A 15,975-nucleotide genomic window follows, 5' to 3' on the forward strand; every position below is an offset into this window, starting at 1 on the left:
GGTGTACACACACACTTTTGCACACATGCTCATAAACCAAGTAAACAAACGTGCTCTGAGGCTAATGTATTCCAGAATCTATTATTGCCCTGTTAAATGTAGAATAGTTCTTTTTTAGATCCTTATCACGTCCCCAGCCACATTATTCTTTTCGGCTGTGGTGGCAATGGTGTTTGAGGGGCCAAGTAATCAATTAATTGCAAAAACATCTCAAGGTCTTGGTTTTACTGTTAAAATTAAATCTCTGGAGTATCGGCTGTTGATGCTGAAGTGACCTTGAGAAATTATTGATGACCAGGCAACTAGGGAAAAGTTGTAAACAGAGCTTCAAGGTTTATATATATATAAACCTTGTATATATATATATATATATATATATATATATATATATATATATATATAATTTTTTTTTTTTTCCTCAGGGAGAAGTTGGAGAACCAGGTCAAAAGGGAAGCAAGGGTGACAAAGGCGAACATGTGAGTTAAACAGTATTCAAACAATTTCTGCAGAATACTGTATTGATATGTTTGATATTTTGTTATAAATAAAACATTCAAAATATGAATTATTATATATGTATCTGGGAATACTTTATAGTAAGTTCCTACTTTTGAATGCATTATCTTACAAATCAGTTTAATCCCACTGTTGCAAGACTTTGTCTATACTGTATTACATATTGTATTTATTCTCCATATTTACTGTTGTTTTTTAGTCCTCAAGACTGTATATTGCATGAATCACTGTTGTTTCCTGAAGGAGCTGTTTATTTGTATCTGTTGTCATGCAGTGTGCTAAATATGAAAAATGAAGTTAACTTTGACTTTAACGTTAAGTAATAATGAGTAATACATTTGTTACAGTATTTATCAATCTTTGATAACGTTAATAAGATAGTAAGATAATATAAGTTAATAAGCTCTTCATTGTTAGTTTGTGTTAACTCAAGTCCATTAAATAATATCAAAGACTATAGAATACCCAAGACGGGTCACTCGTATAGTTTTGAATGGGAAAAAATTGCAACGCTCTATATGGTCACTTTCTCGAACGAAGCCCCGCCTTCTAAATAAAAGAGCCTATCACTAATCAGTAAAGTCTGTGTGGTTAGAAGTTGCAGTTGCTATAGAAACAGTCACAATCTGAGACATGCGCTTAGGACTATTTTAGCTATTTTATAATATTAATTTAACCATAATACTATTATTTAGAAATGTTTGTTTACCTTTTTTGCTGCATTTACACTTATTACACCTATTTTTACACAAACAGTTATTATCTTTGGCACTTTAAATGTTCATATGAGTTCTAACTTCTTCATAGCAGTCCCTAACATTGTCCTGGTTGTCTGTTGCTGAAGGGTCCTTCGGGTCCGGTAGGCCCTCAGGGTGTAATCGGAGCTCCAGGTCCTGCTGTGAGTACTTACAATCTTCTGTTCGAGCCATGTAGGATGAAACCCAAATGTCACCTCTTTATTTCCCATTCATCCTGGAAATGTTGTCATATCATCTTCTATACTTCAGTGATTTCACACAAATAACGCATCTTCACTGCTCAAGCTTTCTTAGCCTAACTTCAGTGTTTATTTTTTATCAGATGTGCTGTGACCTAGTGGTTAATGATCTGGGCTGTTAAAAGGTTAAAAGGATGTAGGTTTGAATCTCAAAAAGGGTGATGAATTAGCATTGAAATAATTTTATGTTTGCAAGGCATAAATCAAACTAATAATGAATATAAAACTGTAACTACTAGCCTAAAAGAGACAGTTCCGTCAAATTCTCTCACATTGGGTAATCCTGATTGATTAACCCTGGTCCACACTGCTCCAAAAATTGCACTACAAGTTGCTTTGGATAAAAGTGTCTGTTAAATGAATAACTACTCACATTTGCTCAGTTTTGCCTCTGTCAGGCAGCCTGCTGATTTGATAAAGCAGCAGTGAGAGTAAGTAGTGAAGGCCAGGTGGCACACAGTTGAATATTTAAAGTTTATGACTCAAGCTCAACACTTCCAGCTGGGCATCTCTATTTCCTTGATATATTAGCTCTATAAAAGCTGATAATTACACCTATTCTGTGCAGTTACGTGAAGAACATTCTTGGAGGCTTTTCTACTGAATAGGAAACTACAAATTTGGAAATGACGTTAAATCTATAAGGTGACTTCATGATGTTAATGCTGTAAAAGATCTTAGTCACTTAAATATAAGCAATATTTGTAAGAACTGTCTTTATGTATATGCATGCATTATTAGGATTGTCACTTTATCAAAAAAGGATGTGATTTCCAGAAAAAAATGACTATTTTCCCACATAAAACACAAAATGGCCATATACTGTAACATGAATTAGGTCTCTCTGTTGTTTCCCACCAAAAAAAAAAAAAAAACACGTGAAAGCAAAGAAATTAAGATTATTAGTAGTGTAATTTTACTTTGTACTCATAGTCATAGTCTTCGATACAAATAAATTTGAACCCCTCCTTCCCCCTTCTACTGACCCTGTAGAGCAAGCAGCGTCAGAAATGAGGACAGCACAGTAAATCCTCTGGGCATTCCACTGAATGGCACATCTTTTCAAGCTTGACTTTTGATGTCTCAGGGGGTAGATGTCATTTTCATGCTTGTCTGCGCCATACAGTAGAGTATGAAAGACATTCCTGGGTCAGCAAGAGATTGTTGCACTGTACTGTACTTCTCTACCATCATGCTCATAGTTTGTAACGGTTTCAGTTGTTAAGCGTCAATGTGTTATCGTTTATCTGACTGTTTTTTTCTTTTGCAGGGAAGTGACGGAGAGGCCGGACCCAGAGGTCAGCAGGGTATGTTTGGGCAGAAGGGAGATGAGGGGTCCCGTGGTTTCCCAGGTCTCCCAGGTCCCGTTGGACTGCAGGTAGATTTATCATCTTTACACTAATCTAAACACATCTATTATGGATCTGCTGCTTGCGTATTATTTAATTTACAAAAAGCTCATCTGTTTAATATCATCTAAGACTTTGAGGCACGAAAATTGAGCAAAGCGAGCAATAGCCATTTTTAAAATCTGGATTCAATTATGTTGCTCCAAACATGGCTGACTGATTCAGTCACTTTCAGTTTACTTGACATTTTTAAGGTGAATTGTAATTTATGTGCCACTAGCGCCACCAATTGGATTTGCAAAAATTTGCAAAAATAAATGATTGCTTCTAAAAAGGATTCTTTGAACACTACCTGTCTTCCATTGGTCAGCCAAACAGAGTCCCACTCTGACTTCAGAAGTTCAAGCCACAGGCTGAGCAATTGTCGCAAACATTGAAATGCGAAAACACTTATCAGAGAAATCAGCTTAAGAATTGTTTACTCAGACACTACCAATTAAGAAAAATTGTATTTATTTATTTGTGAAGGAAATTAATACTTTTATTCAGCAAGGATGCATTACAGTAATGTTATAATCTTACACAAGATTGCTATTTTAAATTAAAGCTGTTCTTTTGAACTTTCCATCAAAGAATCCAGAAAGAAAAATGTATTATGGGTCCAGAAAAATTTTCCGCTATGTATATTTTTTTAACATTGATAATAATACTAGATGTTTCTTGAGCACCAAATCAGCACTTTAGAAAGATTTCTGAAGGACCATGTGACTGAAGACTGGAGTATTAAAACTGTGATAATATTTCACAATATTATTGTTTTTACTTTAATTTTTATTTGACTGTGATTTGTTTGAGTCTAATAGATAACAGCCTAAAAAAAGTACAGACTCCAAATTTTTCATAGGTACTGTAGCTATCTCCGCGTATTAAGACTGCATTATAAAATAAATAAAAAATACACCTTTCACCTTTATAGGAATAATGAGGGAGTGATTTTCAAATGGAAACAGAGGCTGTTACTCTACACAGCAATATTACAGAGTCACTCAGAGCAATTGGCTGCTAATCAAAGCTAATAGGAGTAGCGATTCATCCCAGCTGTGCTAATTGTTTGTGCTCTGCGTCTCCTTGTTAGTAAATTTCTTTGATCCTCTGCAATAATGATTTCTGACTCAAAGAAATGAACCATCTTAATTAGTTTTCTCTCAAGTTTTTATTAACTTGCTAATGAGAAGTCATTGGACTTTATTAGAATGGAGACTTTTCATTATCTTTTTAAACCCCACTGTAAATATAACCTTTAAGCTGTTTGGCAGTTGGGAAAACGTTTCCCTCAAAATGGCTTCAAAATATCAGTTCTGTCCTTTTATAGTAACACAACATTTATCACAACAATAAGCGGTACGATATGCGTAAGTGAATACAAAAGAGCACGTCTGCCAGGTACAATGACCCACAATAGCCTTGTAATTACAGATGTTGACTATGAACAATGGAGAGACGTCTGTTGGTTTTGTTTGGTGATAATGATCTGAATACTATTCAAACCTCTTTAGTCAAGCTCAGTTGAATTGCAAAATGAATTGCTTGCCAAGCTTTGCCTCTCTTTGTATTTCATGTTTTCAAAGTGACACCGGGTGCGACACATTCACAGGCTCCCAAATGCAAATGCGTTAATTGCCATGAGGTTCCTTCTACTCCTAATTACCAAAAATTGTTATTTGATTAATAGTGTTTACCCGGTGGCTCAGAGCAGCAAATGTATAATATTAATATTCAACACGGTGAGGCTGATTGTTATTCTAAATTGTCATGTTGCTCGTGGGGGAAGAGGAAACATTAACGTATCCTCTGTTGTAACTGAAAGTTTTTGCATTTTTGAAATTGTAATAGGCGAATTCTTAACAGGGATAATGTCACCTGGAGTGCCTGATTTATATGTAAAGTTGGTTTTCTACTAGGGTTTGCCAGGACCACCAGGAGAGAAAGGAGAGAATGGAGATGTTGGCCCAATGGTAAGTTTGCAGTTTCCTTGTGTTCAAAATGATTAGTCTTAACTTTGTACTGAACATGCATACTTTCTTTATTTAAATACAATTACAACAAAAGTTTGTGAATTTACTATAAATACTATAATGTACTATAATATGTAATGCAATAGTGTAAAAAAATAAATAAAAATAAGGTGCAGTTTAAGTTTTAAGGTGTAGTCACATTTACCATTGCTTATTAAAATTTTGCTGATGTAATTTAGTCATTTCAATTGCCATTCAGGTGAGGGTGAAAAAGCTTCCTGCGCAGAATTGTCTTATGTTCAAGTCACACAAATGTACCACACTGACCAACAGAAAACTGCTTGGTTTGAAAATGGCAACATTTGCTTCATGCATTGCTACAGTATTGACATTGGACAGTCAGCTTTTTTTGTCCGTGAAATTTTGCTGAAATTTCACTAATGTGACCACACGTTTTATAGTATTAGTGCAAGTGCCAGTGATTCAAGATTAGCAGATTCTTGTCATAAATAGGTCATAATGATTTTGGCCCGTTTCAATCCATTTAATCTTCCAGAGTTGACTATCTTAATCGTTTGACAAACTGTTGTTTTTCTTATAGGGTCCACCTGGTCCTCCAGGTCCCAGAGGTCCTCAGGGTCCTAGTGGAGCAGATGTGAGTTTAACTGTGAAATATTTGAATAGAAACTTTAGTGAATCAGAAAGATTTGAATCATCAATATTGGTATTTGATTGACAGGGTGCTCCTGGCCCTCCCGGAGGTATTGGCACAATGGGTGGAAATGGTGAAAAGGTGAGTATTTCTTGCATGAATCTCTTTAAAGGGGACATTGGATGCTAAATTAACTTTTACATGGTGTTTGCACACGTCTAAGCAGTGTGTGGACACAGCCACCCTACAATGATAAAAATCAAGTAAGTCCTGTTTTTATTTTTAATCCCCACAAACCTAAACAGTCTCAATTATCAAGCCCTGCCCAAGACTGTTGACGGACTGTCCCGTATTAGCATATTTCCGCCCTCAACCAGTTGTGCGGTATCCGCCATTTTCTCCACACACGAGCAGCTTTCGCGATGGTAACACACCAAAAAATACACACAAAAAAAAAACAGAAGTGAGGGGCAGGGTGAGCAGTAGCTTATCATCATTTAAAGAGACATAGACCGGTAAGGGTCGCTGTGATCAGAGATGTTTTTAAAACATGTACAAACGGGGGTGTTTCACCTTACCGTTGAGGAATTTTAAACAAAGTATGTTGCAGACATTTCATGAAGACCCTGTTAGAATCATACCAACTTGTGGAAATGCTCATCCGATGCCCTCTTTAAAAACATGAATATACATAAATGTGCATAGTTATTATGGTGAATGTGCATAGATGTCACATGTAATAAAGACTAGGCAGAACTGAACTTGTTTCCCTTCCTCTCTTCCCCTCAGGGTGAGACCGGTGAGGCAGGTAATCCAGGACCACTAGGAGAGCCTGGTTCAGTAGTAAGTATTTGTTTGTGTTTAAGAGTTGTTAAATCTGATTTACTGTTTACTAGACACATCTGACCTGCATGTAATTGAGGCTAATCTACTGACATTCAAGGAGCATACATACATCAATATTTTTTTAACACATAAAGCTGATGACCTTTAAGGTGTTAAGGCTGCTACAGTCCTTTGCATTAGATTAAATGAACATGTGAATATTTTCCTCTAGCTCATATATGCTTAGATGAACGTCACTTGCATTCCAGATGGTTGCCGTTATCATCATGCGTTTTCACCCAGGGACATTATTTCAACCACTGCCTGCTGCTGATATCAGCATCTTAAATACTGCTGTTTGTCAGATGGTCTCAGTGCTTTTTGAGACTAAATACGATAGTAGATTTCTGCTTGCATTAGGAGTTTAAGGCAATATTCAAAGTTAGATTTAAAAACGCTTCTATACACTTATGTTATACTAGTTGCAGTAATAGGAATTTCAGTTCATTTTAATACTACTTTCTTAAATTCTAAATTTTAACTGTATTTCACTCTGGTGGCTACCTTAAATTAAATTCAGAAATTCAGTTACCGAGGAACTAAGCAATAAGTAACTGTTATTATCTCTTTATAGCCCACTTTTACAGTTAATCTCCCTCTTTGGCTTGAAAACAGCATAGCATCACCTTTGAATTACATATTTTTTAGGATATTTGTCATGTCCTTCCATAGGGACCCAAAGGTGAGCTTGGAGAGAAAGGAGAAGCTGGCCCTCCTGGAGCTGCAGGACCCGCTGGTGCAAGAGGACCCCCTGGAGATGACGGTTCTAAAGGAAACCCAGTAGGTCTCCATCAGTGACATCCCAGAAAGCACCCTTTATTTATTACACAGATATAATTCTATATGATGACTGAATTTTTCTTCTTCTTGTAAATTAGGGTCCTATTGGCTTCCCTGGAGATCCAGGACCTCCTGGTGAGGCTGGAGCTGCTGTAAGTTAAATATGGAGACATTTTACAAAAGTAAAATAACTTTGTCTTTGGAGAACAAATGCATTTTAAAATGCTGGAAGTGAGGGAAAATGTATGCAACTCTTTTCCAAAACACTTTATATATAAACATTTGAAAAGCTCATGCAGTTTTTTTGTGTCCAGTTTTTTTTTTTTTTTTTTTGCCCACATTGTTTAGCATATGTTATAGGCTTCATTGCACACTGTTTGAAGGAAAGCATTGAGCAAGATGTGAAAAAAAAAAAAAATCAGACTAATAATCAACATGTCCTCAAAATAGTCATTAGTTCCGGGTTTAATGTCCAAGAGCATATTAAGCAATTGTTGTGAGGAAACTCTAATATGATTTTTAATGGAAATTAAAGATTAGGGCAATGTTGTGATATAATGTCCTGTTTCACACAGGGACTGGATGGCCTTCCTGGAGACAAGGGAGATGATGGAGAAGCCGGTCAGCCTGTGAGTGATGGTCGACTCTCACTGAAAATCATACGTTTTGTTCAAACATAATGAAACCTGGGAGTTATGCATTCCGTTTTTACACCACAGGGTCCACCTGGTCCATCTGGCGAAGCTGGTCCTCCAGGAGCCCCTGGAAAGAGAGTTAGTACAACTCAGGACTGACCATTCCGTTGTTGGCTGACTGGTTATATCTAGAAATGCACACATTTTTGAAAACGCATACTATAGCGCATACATCTATATTTTGCCATGAAACTGGTACAATATATTATGGACTAATGATGATTCTAAAAGAAAATGTGCTGAAATCTTCCTGATCCTATTCATATTTTAAGCACAAAAAAAGAAAAAAAAAATTGCTTGCTACTGAAAATGCTGAACTATTTTAAAAGTAGCATCCCAACTGTCAAGCTACTGAAAATGTTTATTAAACTAGCATCACTACTTGTAGTTAACTACTCCCCAGCGCTGATTATTACGACAACTTAGCCTTAGTATAAAAGGAGATTTCAACAGACCCATTGTAAGTATCAAAAGTTGATCTATAACATTTTTCATTCTTTAAGAAAATATAAGAATGTACAGTACTTGTTTGTATTACCCCTTTGTTGTTCCTTCTAAAATCTGCTGATACCACACATTTTCAAATAGGTTTATGAGAGCCTCTGTAAATTCATACTAAAAGTAGCCCATGTTTTATGGGGCATGTTTATTTTTAACGGATCTGAACTGCACAAACAATAAATCTTTAAAAAGAGAGCACAGTTAGGATTTTACTGGGTCTTCCCTCAGTAAATTGTTCCCAAGTGAGTAAAAAGTGCGGGCTTTGCTTGGGAAAGGCATTCCTGTGAAATCTCAGCATAGCGTAAAACCTGTGTGGGAAAAAAATGGGCTTCTCGCATCCGTTTGCATTGCTTACGAGCAGTAGAGCTGAGGCTGACGTTTAGACAGTCCTATTACAGAACACTGGCCGAAGTGTATTGAATGACAGCACTGTGACGGCAGTGTTAGTTTGATAACCGAAAGTAAAAGAAGTTGTAATTGTCAGCTCTGGTGTAATCCTCAAGACCTGTCTTAGAATTGATTACACTTTTAGCTCTAACACTTCTAGGATCTGACGTGTTTCCCAGAGTAAACTTGTAATTTTCAGTAGCTGACTCATAAGTTCAGAGAGAATTTCATTTCAGTTGTTTTTCTAAAGTGAGTTTTATGGCCGTATATATGTCAGGAAAGAAATTGAGACTTTTTTCAATACATGAACAGGCTTTTAGTCTGAAAAATTGAATTTCCTCGTATCAGCAGAGCCGTTAATAGCAATAAAAATGCATTTCAGGGCTTTCCATTTCCTGCTCGCCTTGCTTACAATTTTAAGTGGGTCGGTGCATGAAGCTGATTCATTCGGCTGCCTTCTGTGTGTCTTGAATCTAAATGTGCACACACATATTGACCATGGACTTCTGAAATAACATATTTAATGTGCTTATTCCCACACTGAGAATACAATACCATCATTTGTCTGAATAATCATATTAATAAAGTTCACAAATGTGTGGACAGGAATGCTAAATATCTGAATGCTTGCCCAAGATATTAGCCATTGCTATTGTTAATACCTTCACTCCAAAAGTAATTGCTTTATTTAATTTTGTCTTTTCCATTAAAATATCTAAACATCCGTAAAACTTCATACATTTACTTCAGAATGGATACTGTGTATGAAAATAAGACTTGTTTTGGAATATCTTGAATGGTGTTACTCCATTAGCAAATGTTAGCGCATTAACAATAGCAAAAACCATCATAATGGACCTAAGAGGTATACAAGTGTGTATGTGGTTTCCGGAGTATGTTTTGGTTTCTGTGAGATATCGGTGAACAAAAATGCAGTCATGTTGATGAAAAAAGAAAATATGCTAACTTATTGCCTTGTCACATTTGGATGCAGTAGCTTTTTTATTGTTAAAAGCTCTTTATAAATATCTGCTGTTAGAAGTTTTTTTTTTTCTTTTTTTTGTCTTTCTTCAAGGGTCCTGCTGGCCCAGCTGGTACAGAAGGCAGACAAGGAGAAAAGGGTGCAAAGGTAAGATTGTTATTCTTTAAACTTGCACCTGAGCAACCAAACAACAAGTTTGCCATTTGTAATGCAGCATAAATCATTTTGTCCTCCTGAAACCTTGATTTGTTATCTGTCCATGCTTTGGTCTGTTGAATCCAATCTCTCACGACACTTAGCGGTCGTGACTATTAAAATTCTAATTGAAAGATCTGAGTACAAGAAAGCCTAATTGGATGGCACAACAAGTTAAGCTTGTACTACAGGTTCAGTCACAGGAGCTTTCAGGAAATCTATATTTTGCCCCATAAAAGCATTTGTTCAGTTGATTTGTTGATCCACTGTCATCATTCGCTTTGTCACAATATCTATGTTTACCATGTTTAGGACACTTGCACTGAAAAGATCAGTTAAATGATAAAAACATAAATGGTTAAAAACATTAGCTATATAGAATGTCCTTTACAAATATTTTTGTACATTATAAAATTATGATTTTTTTTTTTTTTGTCCATTTATTTTTCAGTTTAGTAAGTAGCTATTTCGGGGTCCCATTTTTGCTGTCTGTTTTTTTTTATTTTTTTTATTATTTTTTTTTATGTATGACACTCCTTCCCCCCAAGTATTAACCTGTATATTATCCTTTAATTGTATTTTCGTCAAACAGGGTGAGGCTGGTGCTGAAGGACCAGTGGGCAAAACTGGGCCTGTGGGCCCCCAGGGCCCTCCTGGAAAGTCTGGAGCTGAGGGCTTACGTGGCATCCCTGGGCCTGTGGTATGCACTTGAAAACTCTGATACAGATAAAATAAGTGTGAAATTATATTAAGTAAGCAGAATGGTACAGAAGAATCTCTTAATTTGAATAATTAAGCTTTTCAAGTTGAGGCACTCTTCTTGTCTAGTCGGTAGATTTGAGTACATTATGCCCTGCATTAATGTTTGCATATTATAGTATGTTTTAATGGGCTGCAGCTTTCTGTCTGCTCTCTCAGGGTGAGCAGGGACTTCCTGGAGCTGCTGGCCAAGATGGTCCTCCTGGACCATTGGTAAGAAGATACAATCAGGCACCATTATGTTGTTCATGTAGTAATGAATTTCACTATTGGTTGTTTGTTTTTGTTTTCTTTTTTCTTTTCTGCTTTTTTTTTTTTTTTTTTTTTGCCTAAATACTTAATTGTGACATTTATGTGTGTTGACAAATTCTAGGGTCCTTCTGGTCTTCCTGGCTTGAAAGGTGACCCTGGTACCAAGGGCGAGAAGGTATGTTGTAACTAGTATTTAACTAGTACTTTTCTGAAATGCAAAAATAAGAATCCTGCAAATGGAAAATGTAAGTAGATAATTTTTGTAAGAAAACGTTATGTGATATATTTGTTTATGTATGTATGTGTGTGTGTGTATATATATGTATATATATATATATATATATATATATATATATATATATATATATATATATATATATATATATATATATATATATAATATTGCACAATATGTTTGAGCAATATGAGTGTTCAAATAAACACTGCTTTTATAAGCTTTAAATACATTAAATATATACTTATATACTGCAATTAACATCTCCTAGGAGGTTTCACACTTTAGAAATGTTTCCTTTCCTAAACGTGTCTATGAATATTTAACATAACTCTGAGCTCAGTTAAAAGTTTCAGACAATGATCAAACTGTTACTCTGCCTGTAGTACATAATCAATGCAGTATACATATGTAAATCTAAAGGTATGCTGAGATGTAAAGTATTAATATTCTGGAGAGGCAAGTACAGTAGCTGTGGCTATAAATATCAGGTGTTGAATAGAAACTAAAGCGCTTAAGCACCTCTCAGATTCTATGCCTTAAGTAAGGTTTAAATTTTTCATGCTGTGGACTGTGGTAGCAAAAGATCCAGAACAGTATGTTGTATTTTGTACATGCTAAAAGACATTGTTTGCCATTTCAGCCTTTAAACTAAGTTAGGTAACACTTTAGTAATAACTGCATGCTATTAATCATTAGTTAAGCATTAGGAAACAGTTAATTCATCATTTATAAAGCATTAATAGACATTTATAAGCAGTTTATAAATACAGATATAAATGCTTTATACCTGATTTAAAATAATGTATAATGTTATAATGTATTTAATAATTGTTTTTTCATACTTTATTAATGATCAATTTATCATTTCTAAATTAAGTATAACATTATTTACACACCAGTTATTAAGGAGTTGTCAGTAGTGGTGGGCAGAGCGAGGCTTCATGAAACACTGAAACAGTTGAAGCAAAGTGCCGTATTTGTTTCGAGGCTTCGAAACTTTACCGACACCCGTCTCCACGGTGACACCTAGTGGCCAATTGCCCATGTTATCTGAAACAACTTTGACAACAAGCCATTTAAAAATAAATAAAAATATTTTGTTTTCGTTAATGTGGTGATATTTTAAAATCCTATAATAATATCCTATATAATCCTATATCATAATAATAACTAGGTTATTTTGGTCATGAAAAATGAATAAAACAAATAAATCCACAATGGTCTAATTTTTTTTTTTTTTTAAAGATTTTTATTCAAAAATATTAATTGCTCTGCTGTGGAAGGGCTTAGCCTACTTCTTTTTTTACTGATAATTTCTCCAGCCTTAGAAAAAATCCTCTCACAAGGGACACTTGTTGCTGGCATGCATAGATATTTTTTAGCAAGGACATACAAATGAGGAAAAATCACAGCTCTCTCTTTCCAGTAACTTAGTGGATCATGGGTTCTTGGCAAAAATGCATCTTTTAGGTACTTTTTAACTTCTACTGTGGCATCTGCTGTGGCACTGTGTATCGCCTGGGTTTCATGGATACGACTATCAAAAAGTTCCCATAAACTGTCCTGGGTTTCTGTTGTTGATGTTGTTGTTGATGATGATGATGATGGGCCTGATGTTGACTGTGGCTCTGAATGAAAGTAAAAACAACAATTAGTTACTAAGTCTAAACTGACAGCATATATGAAGTATAAGTCACATAATTATTCAGATGACATAACTCCATAATGTCAGATGAAGAGTGAAACTGCTTACCAGGAGTTGCTGTGTTTGAACGCATCAGCGAAGCACACTCCAGTGTGATCTGCTTTTCAGCCTCCTGGGCTTTGGCAGGATTTCCAAAACCCACATTTTTGAACCTTGGGTCCAGCAGTGTAGCCAGAGCCAAGGCTCTGAATGACTCGTACCCACCACATCTTGAGTGCAGACCTTCTTGCAGGTGTGTGCCTGTTCAAAACACAAGCAAACCATATTGGTTATATTGATAAAAAATAATATGACAGTTGTGGCCAATACATTACATACAGTAGTATGGTCATTGTGGCCTACCTAATTGTGCAGTTGATTCCTGTGCTGATTGGCCTTTTTTCTGCGATAGCTTGTGCTGCAACATCCTGTAAAGTGGTATGAGCTTTGAAGCAGACACTCTCTGTTCCTCTGACAACTCTGTCGTTGCGAGTTTGAAAGGCTGCAGTAGTGACAATGATTCTTGTATAATGTTATACTCAAAACTTGTCAGCGGAGCAGTATCACTGTTTAAATTTGATAGCGCTGCACCCACTGGCTCTCGTTGCTTATACAAGCGCTGCAACATGTCGTAAGTGCTGTTCCATCTTGTGTCCACCTCCTGCATCAGTTTCAGAGCTGGTCTGCCCATCAAGCCCTGCATCTCCACAAGCTTGTCCTTTGCTTTGCAGCTGGATCTAAATAACCCCACTATCTTTCTGGCTTTCTGTCGTATTTCATTGATGAGTGGGGTTTGATCTAGGGCCTTTTTTACAATTAAATTTAAATTGTGGGCAAAACATGGGACATGCCGAAGGTTCAGTAGCTGGGCACTTAAGATCATGTTGGATGCATTATCAGTCACCATACACTGAACTTTGGTGGTTATTCCCCACTCGGCCATTAGCAAAGCTTTAGCCTCCATGAGATGCTGGGCTGTGTGTGTTTGGTAAAACCTCCTTACACCCAGTACAACAGTTGCCAGCTTTGCCTCTGGTGTTATGTAGTGGCAAGTAACACCAAGGTATCCGTCCATATTAATGGAGGACCACATGTCAGCTGTAAGGCTAACAAAATCTGCCTTTTTTAGGTCCTCCATTGTCTTCTCCTTAGAAATGTTGTACCTTTCGGTTACCATCGTTTTAAGTGCCTTCCGGGATGGGAGGACATAGCTTGGATCAAGTTTGTTCACAAAAGCCATGAAACCCTCATCCTCCACGATAGTGAAGGGCTGCAAATCCTTTACCACCATGTCTACAAGAGCCTCATCCAATTCCCTCTGTCTGCCTTTTAAAAGAAAATAAAGATAAAAGATTAAAAGTACTTTCACAAAACTAAATTTCAAAAAAAATAAAAGCTTTTTCAAGTTTGGAAAAGTTTATGCTCAGTGTGCAAAGACAGATCAAATACAATATAAAATTACAACAATTAGGAAAACCAAAATGTTGTCTTCAAGCCTATAAAAATATCTATGTAATACAGTGACTAAGTTTGTGAGATGTTACATTTACATATTCAGAGTGAAGCTGTTTTCAACATGATTGGGAGTTTTGGAAAAGATTGACGTTACGTTGTAAGGCTGGTGGACACAAGCCTAAGTCTATTTAAAACTATGGACTTTCTAAACAGTGTTACATGAAGTACATATTATATCAAACAATGTATACCTTGTTTAGATGGCCCAGCAGTGTCAGTAGCAGGCCTAGGTACAGGGGGAATGTTACCATCCTCTGCACACTGCAAAATGGCAGGATGAGTGCTCCTCAAATGGCGCATCATGGATGATGTATTGTTGAAGTAGGCTAGCTGCCTATCACAATACATACATCTCACTTTATTTGGGGTTTCCAAATGGAAATGCTCCCACACCACAGATTTACGGCATCTCTTCTGTGGAGCCTCCATTTCTATCTATTCTATTAATGTCTATATATATCTATCTATCTATGAATCTATATATTTATGAAAGTATATATATATATATGAATCTCTCTCTCTCTCTCTCTATATATATATATATTAATATATGAATCTATATATAAATTTATATATCTATGAATCTATCTATCTATATATATATGAATCTATCTAAATTCTATATCTCTAACTACTGTGCTATCTGTCAATATCTAACTTAGCCTATATAAATGTGTCACTATATCTATCCTAACTATCTGTCACTGTCTTTAGTTTATCAGTAAATATATTTAACTTAAATGTAACCTAAATATAACTAACTAAATCGCACTATAAATGTCAATAAATCGTAAACGCTATCTCAAAATCTTTCTCCTCTCACAAAAACCCACGAGGTGAAGGTGCATTAACTCCTCTTTTAAACTTTGTGGCAGTTGAGACAGATGTGCGATTGTGTGGTTTGTTCCCGCCCCTGTCAATCAAACGCAGACTCGGCAAGCGTGCCACCTGTCGGTCGAGACACTTATGAAACGCGCAGAAGCTTCGTTTAGCCATAGTCACGTGACATGGGTGTTTTGAATCACAGTTCGGAGCATTGTTTCGAAACATCTACGCTTCGGGATCTCGACACTGTGTCGAAACGTTAGTTTCGCGTCAGCCATCCCTAGTTGTCAGTGGTTCATAAGATCACTTAGAAATTGTAAGTAAATGATTAATAAACTATTTAAATGTGCATTCATACATCTTTTTATTCAGACATATAGTAATAGTAATTTATAGTGTTAATAAATGGTTTATTAACATGTATTTCTACTGTAATTCAGGGTTAATTCAGGTAGTTATAAACTATAGTTGTTAGTTAACTATTTTTGTGAGCTCATCTAAAGTGAGGACTATTTATGCCTTGTAAAGCATTTACAAATGAGATTTAAAGGCTTTTAATATTTCTATGTTCTGTATCACTGTGTTGTGTTTGTTTCCGTTTTTTGTTTAGAAGATAACTGAGCCTTTAAATATCCTTTATAAATGCTTTACAAGGCATAACTAGTCCTCACTTTAGATGAGCTCACGTAAATAGTAAACTGACCACTACTAAATTCTTTATAACTACCTGAATTTACTACATTTCTTG

The 15,975-nt window shown here is 35.9% G+C and overlaps 1 protein-coding gene and 1 long non-coding RNA gene across 2 annotated transcripts in view; one reads left to right on the forward strand and one right to left on the reverse strand.

Moving 5' to 3' along the window:
• The window catches only part of LOC128027184 (collagen alpha-1(XI) chain-like), a 96,475-nt gene that overhangs the window by 74,463 nt on the left and 6,037 nt on the right, over positions 1 to 15,975 (forward strand). Inside the window, exons 44-58 of the mRNA XM_052614517.1 lie at positions 423 to 476; positions 1,361 to 1,414; positions 2,784 to 2,891; positions 4,824 to 4,877; positions 5,479 to 5,532; positions 5,617 to 5,670; positions 6,319 to 6,372; positions 7,087 to 7,194; positions 7,293 to 7,346; positions 7,770 to 7,823; positions 7,914 to 7,967; positions 9,853 to 9,906; positions 10,547 to 10,654; positions 10,873 to 10,926; positions 11,087 to 11,140. Of these exons, the coding sequence (XP_052470477.1) occupies positions 423 to 476; positions 1,361 to 1,414; positions 2,784 to 2,891; positions 4,824 to 4,877; positions 5,479 to 5,532; positions 5,617 to 5,670; positions 6,319 to 6,372; positions 7,087 to 7,194; positions 7,293 to 7,346; positions 7,770 to 7,823; positions 7,914 to 7,967; positions 9,853 to 9,906; positions 10,547 to 10,654; positions 10,873 to 10,926; positions 11,087 to 11,140 (972 nt within the window). The remainder of the gene's footprint in view (positions 1 to 422; positions 477 to 1,360; positions 1,415 to 2,783; positions 2,892 to 4,823; positions 4,878 to 5,478; positions 5,533 to 5,616; positions 5,671 to 6,318; positions 6,373 to 7,086; positions 7,195 to 7,292; positions 7,347 to 7,769; positions 7,824 to 7,913; positions 7,968 to 9,852; positions 9,907 to 10,546; positions 10,655 to 10,872; positions 10,927 to 11,086; positions 11,141 to 15,975) is intronic.
• On the reverse strand, positions 12,781 to 13,502 carry LOC128027188 (uncharacterized). The gene is made up of 3 exons (XR_008186649.1): positions 13,251 to 13,502; positions 12,957 to 13,148; positions 12,781 to 12,831 (listed from the first exon to the last, which is right to left on the reverse strand). It is a non-coding gene; the product is annotated as an uncharacterized LOC128027188 (long non-coding RNA).

This window comes from Carassius gibelio, chromosome A2, assembly GCF_023724105.1.
Source record: "Carassius gibelio isolate Cgi1373 ecotype wild population from Czech Republic chromosome A2, carGib1.2-hapl.c, whole genome shotgun sequence".
Classification (NCBI taxonomy): domain Eukaryota; kingdom Metazoa; phylum Chordata; class Actinopteri; order Cypriniformes; family Cyprinidae; genus Carassius; species Carassius gibelio.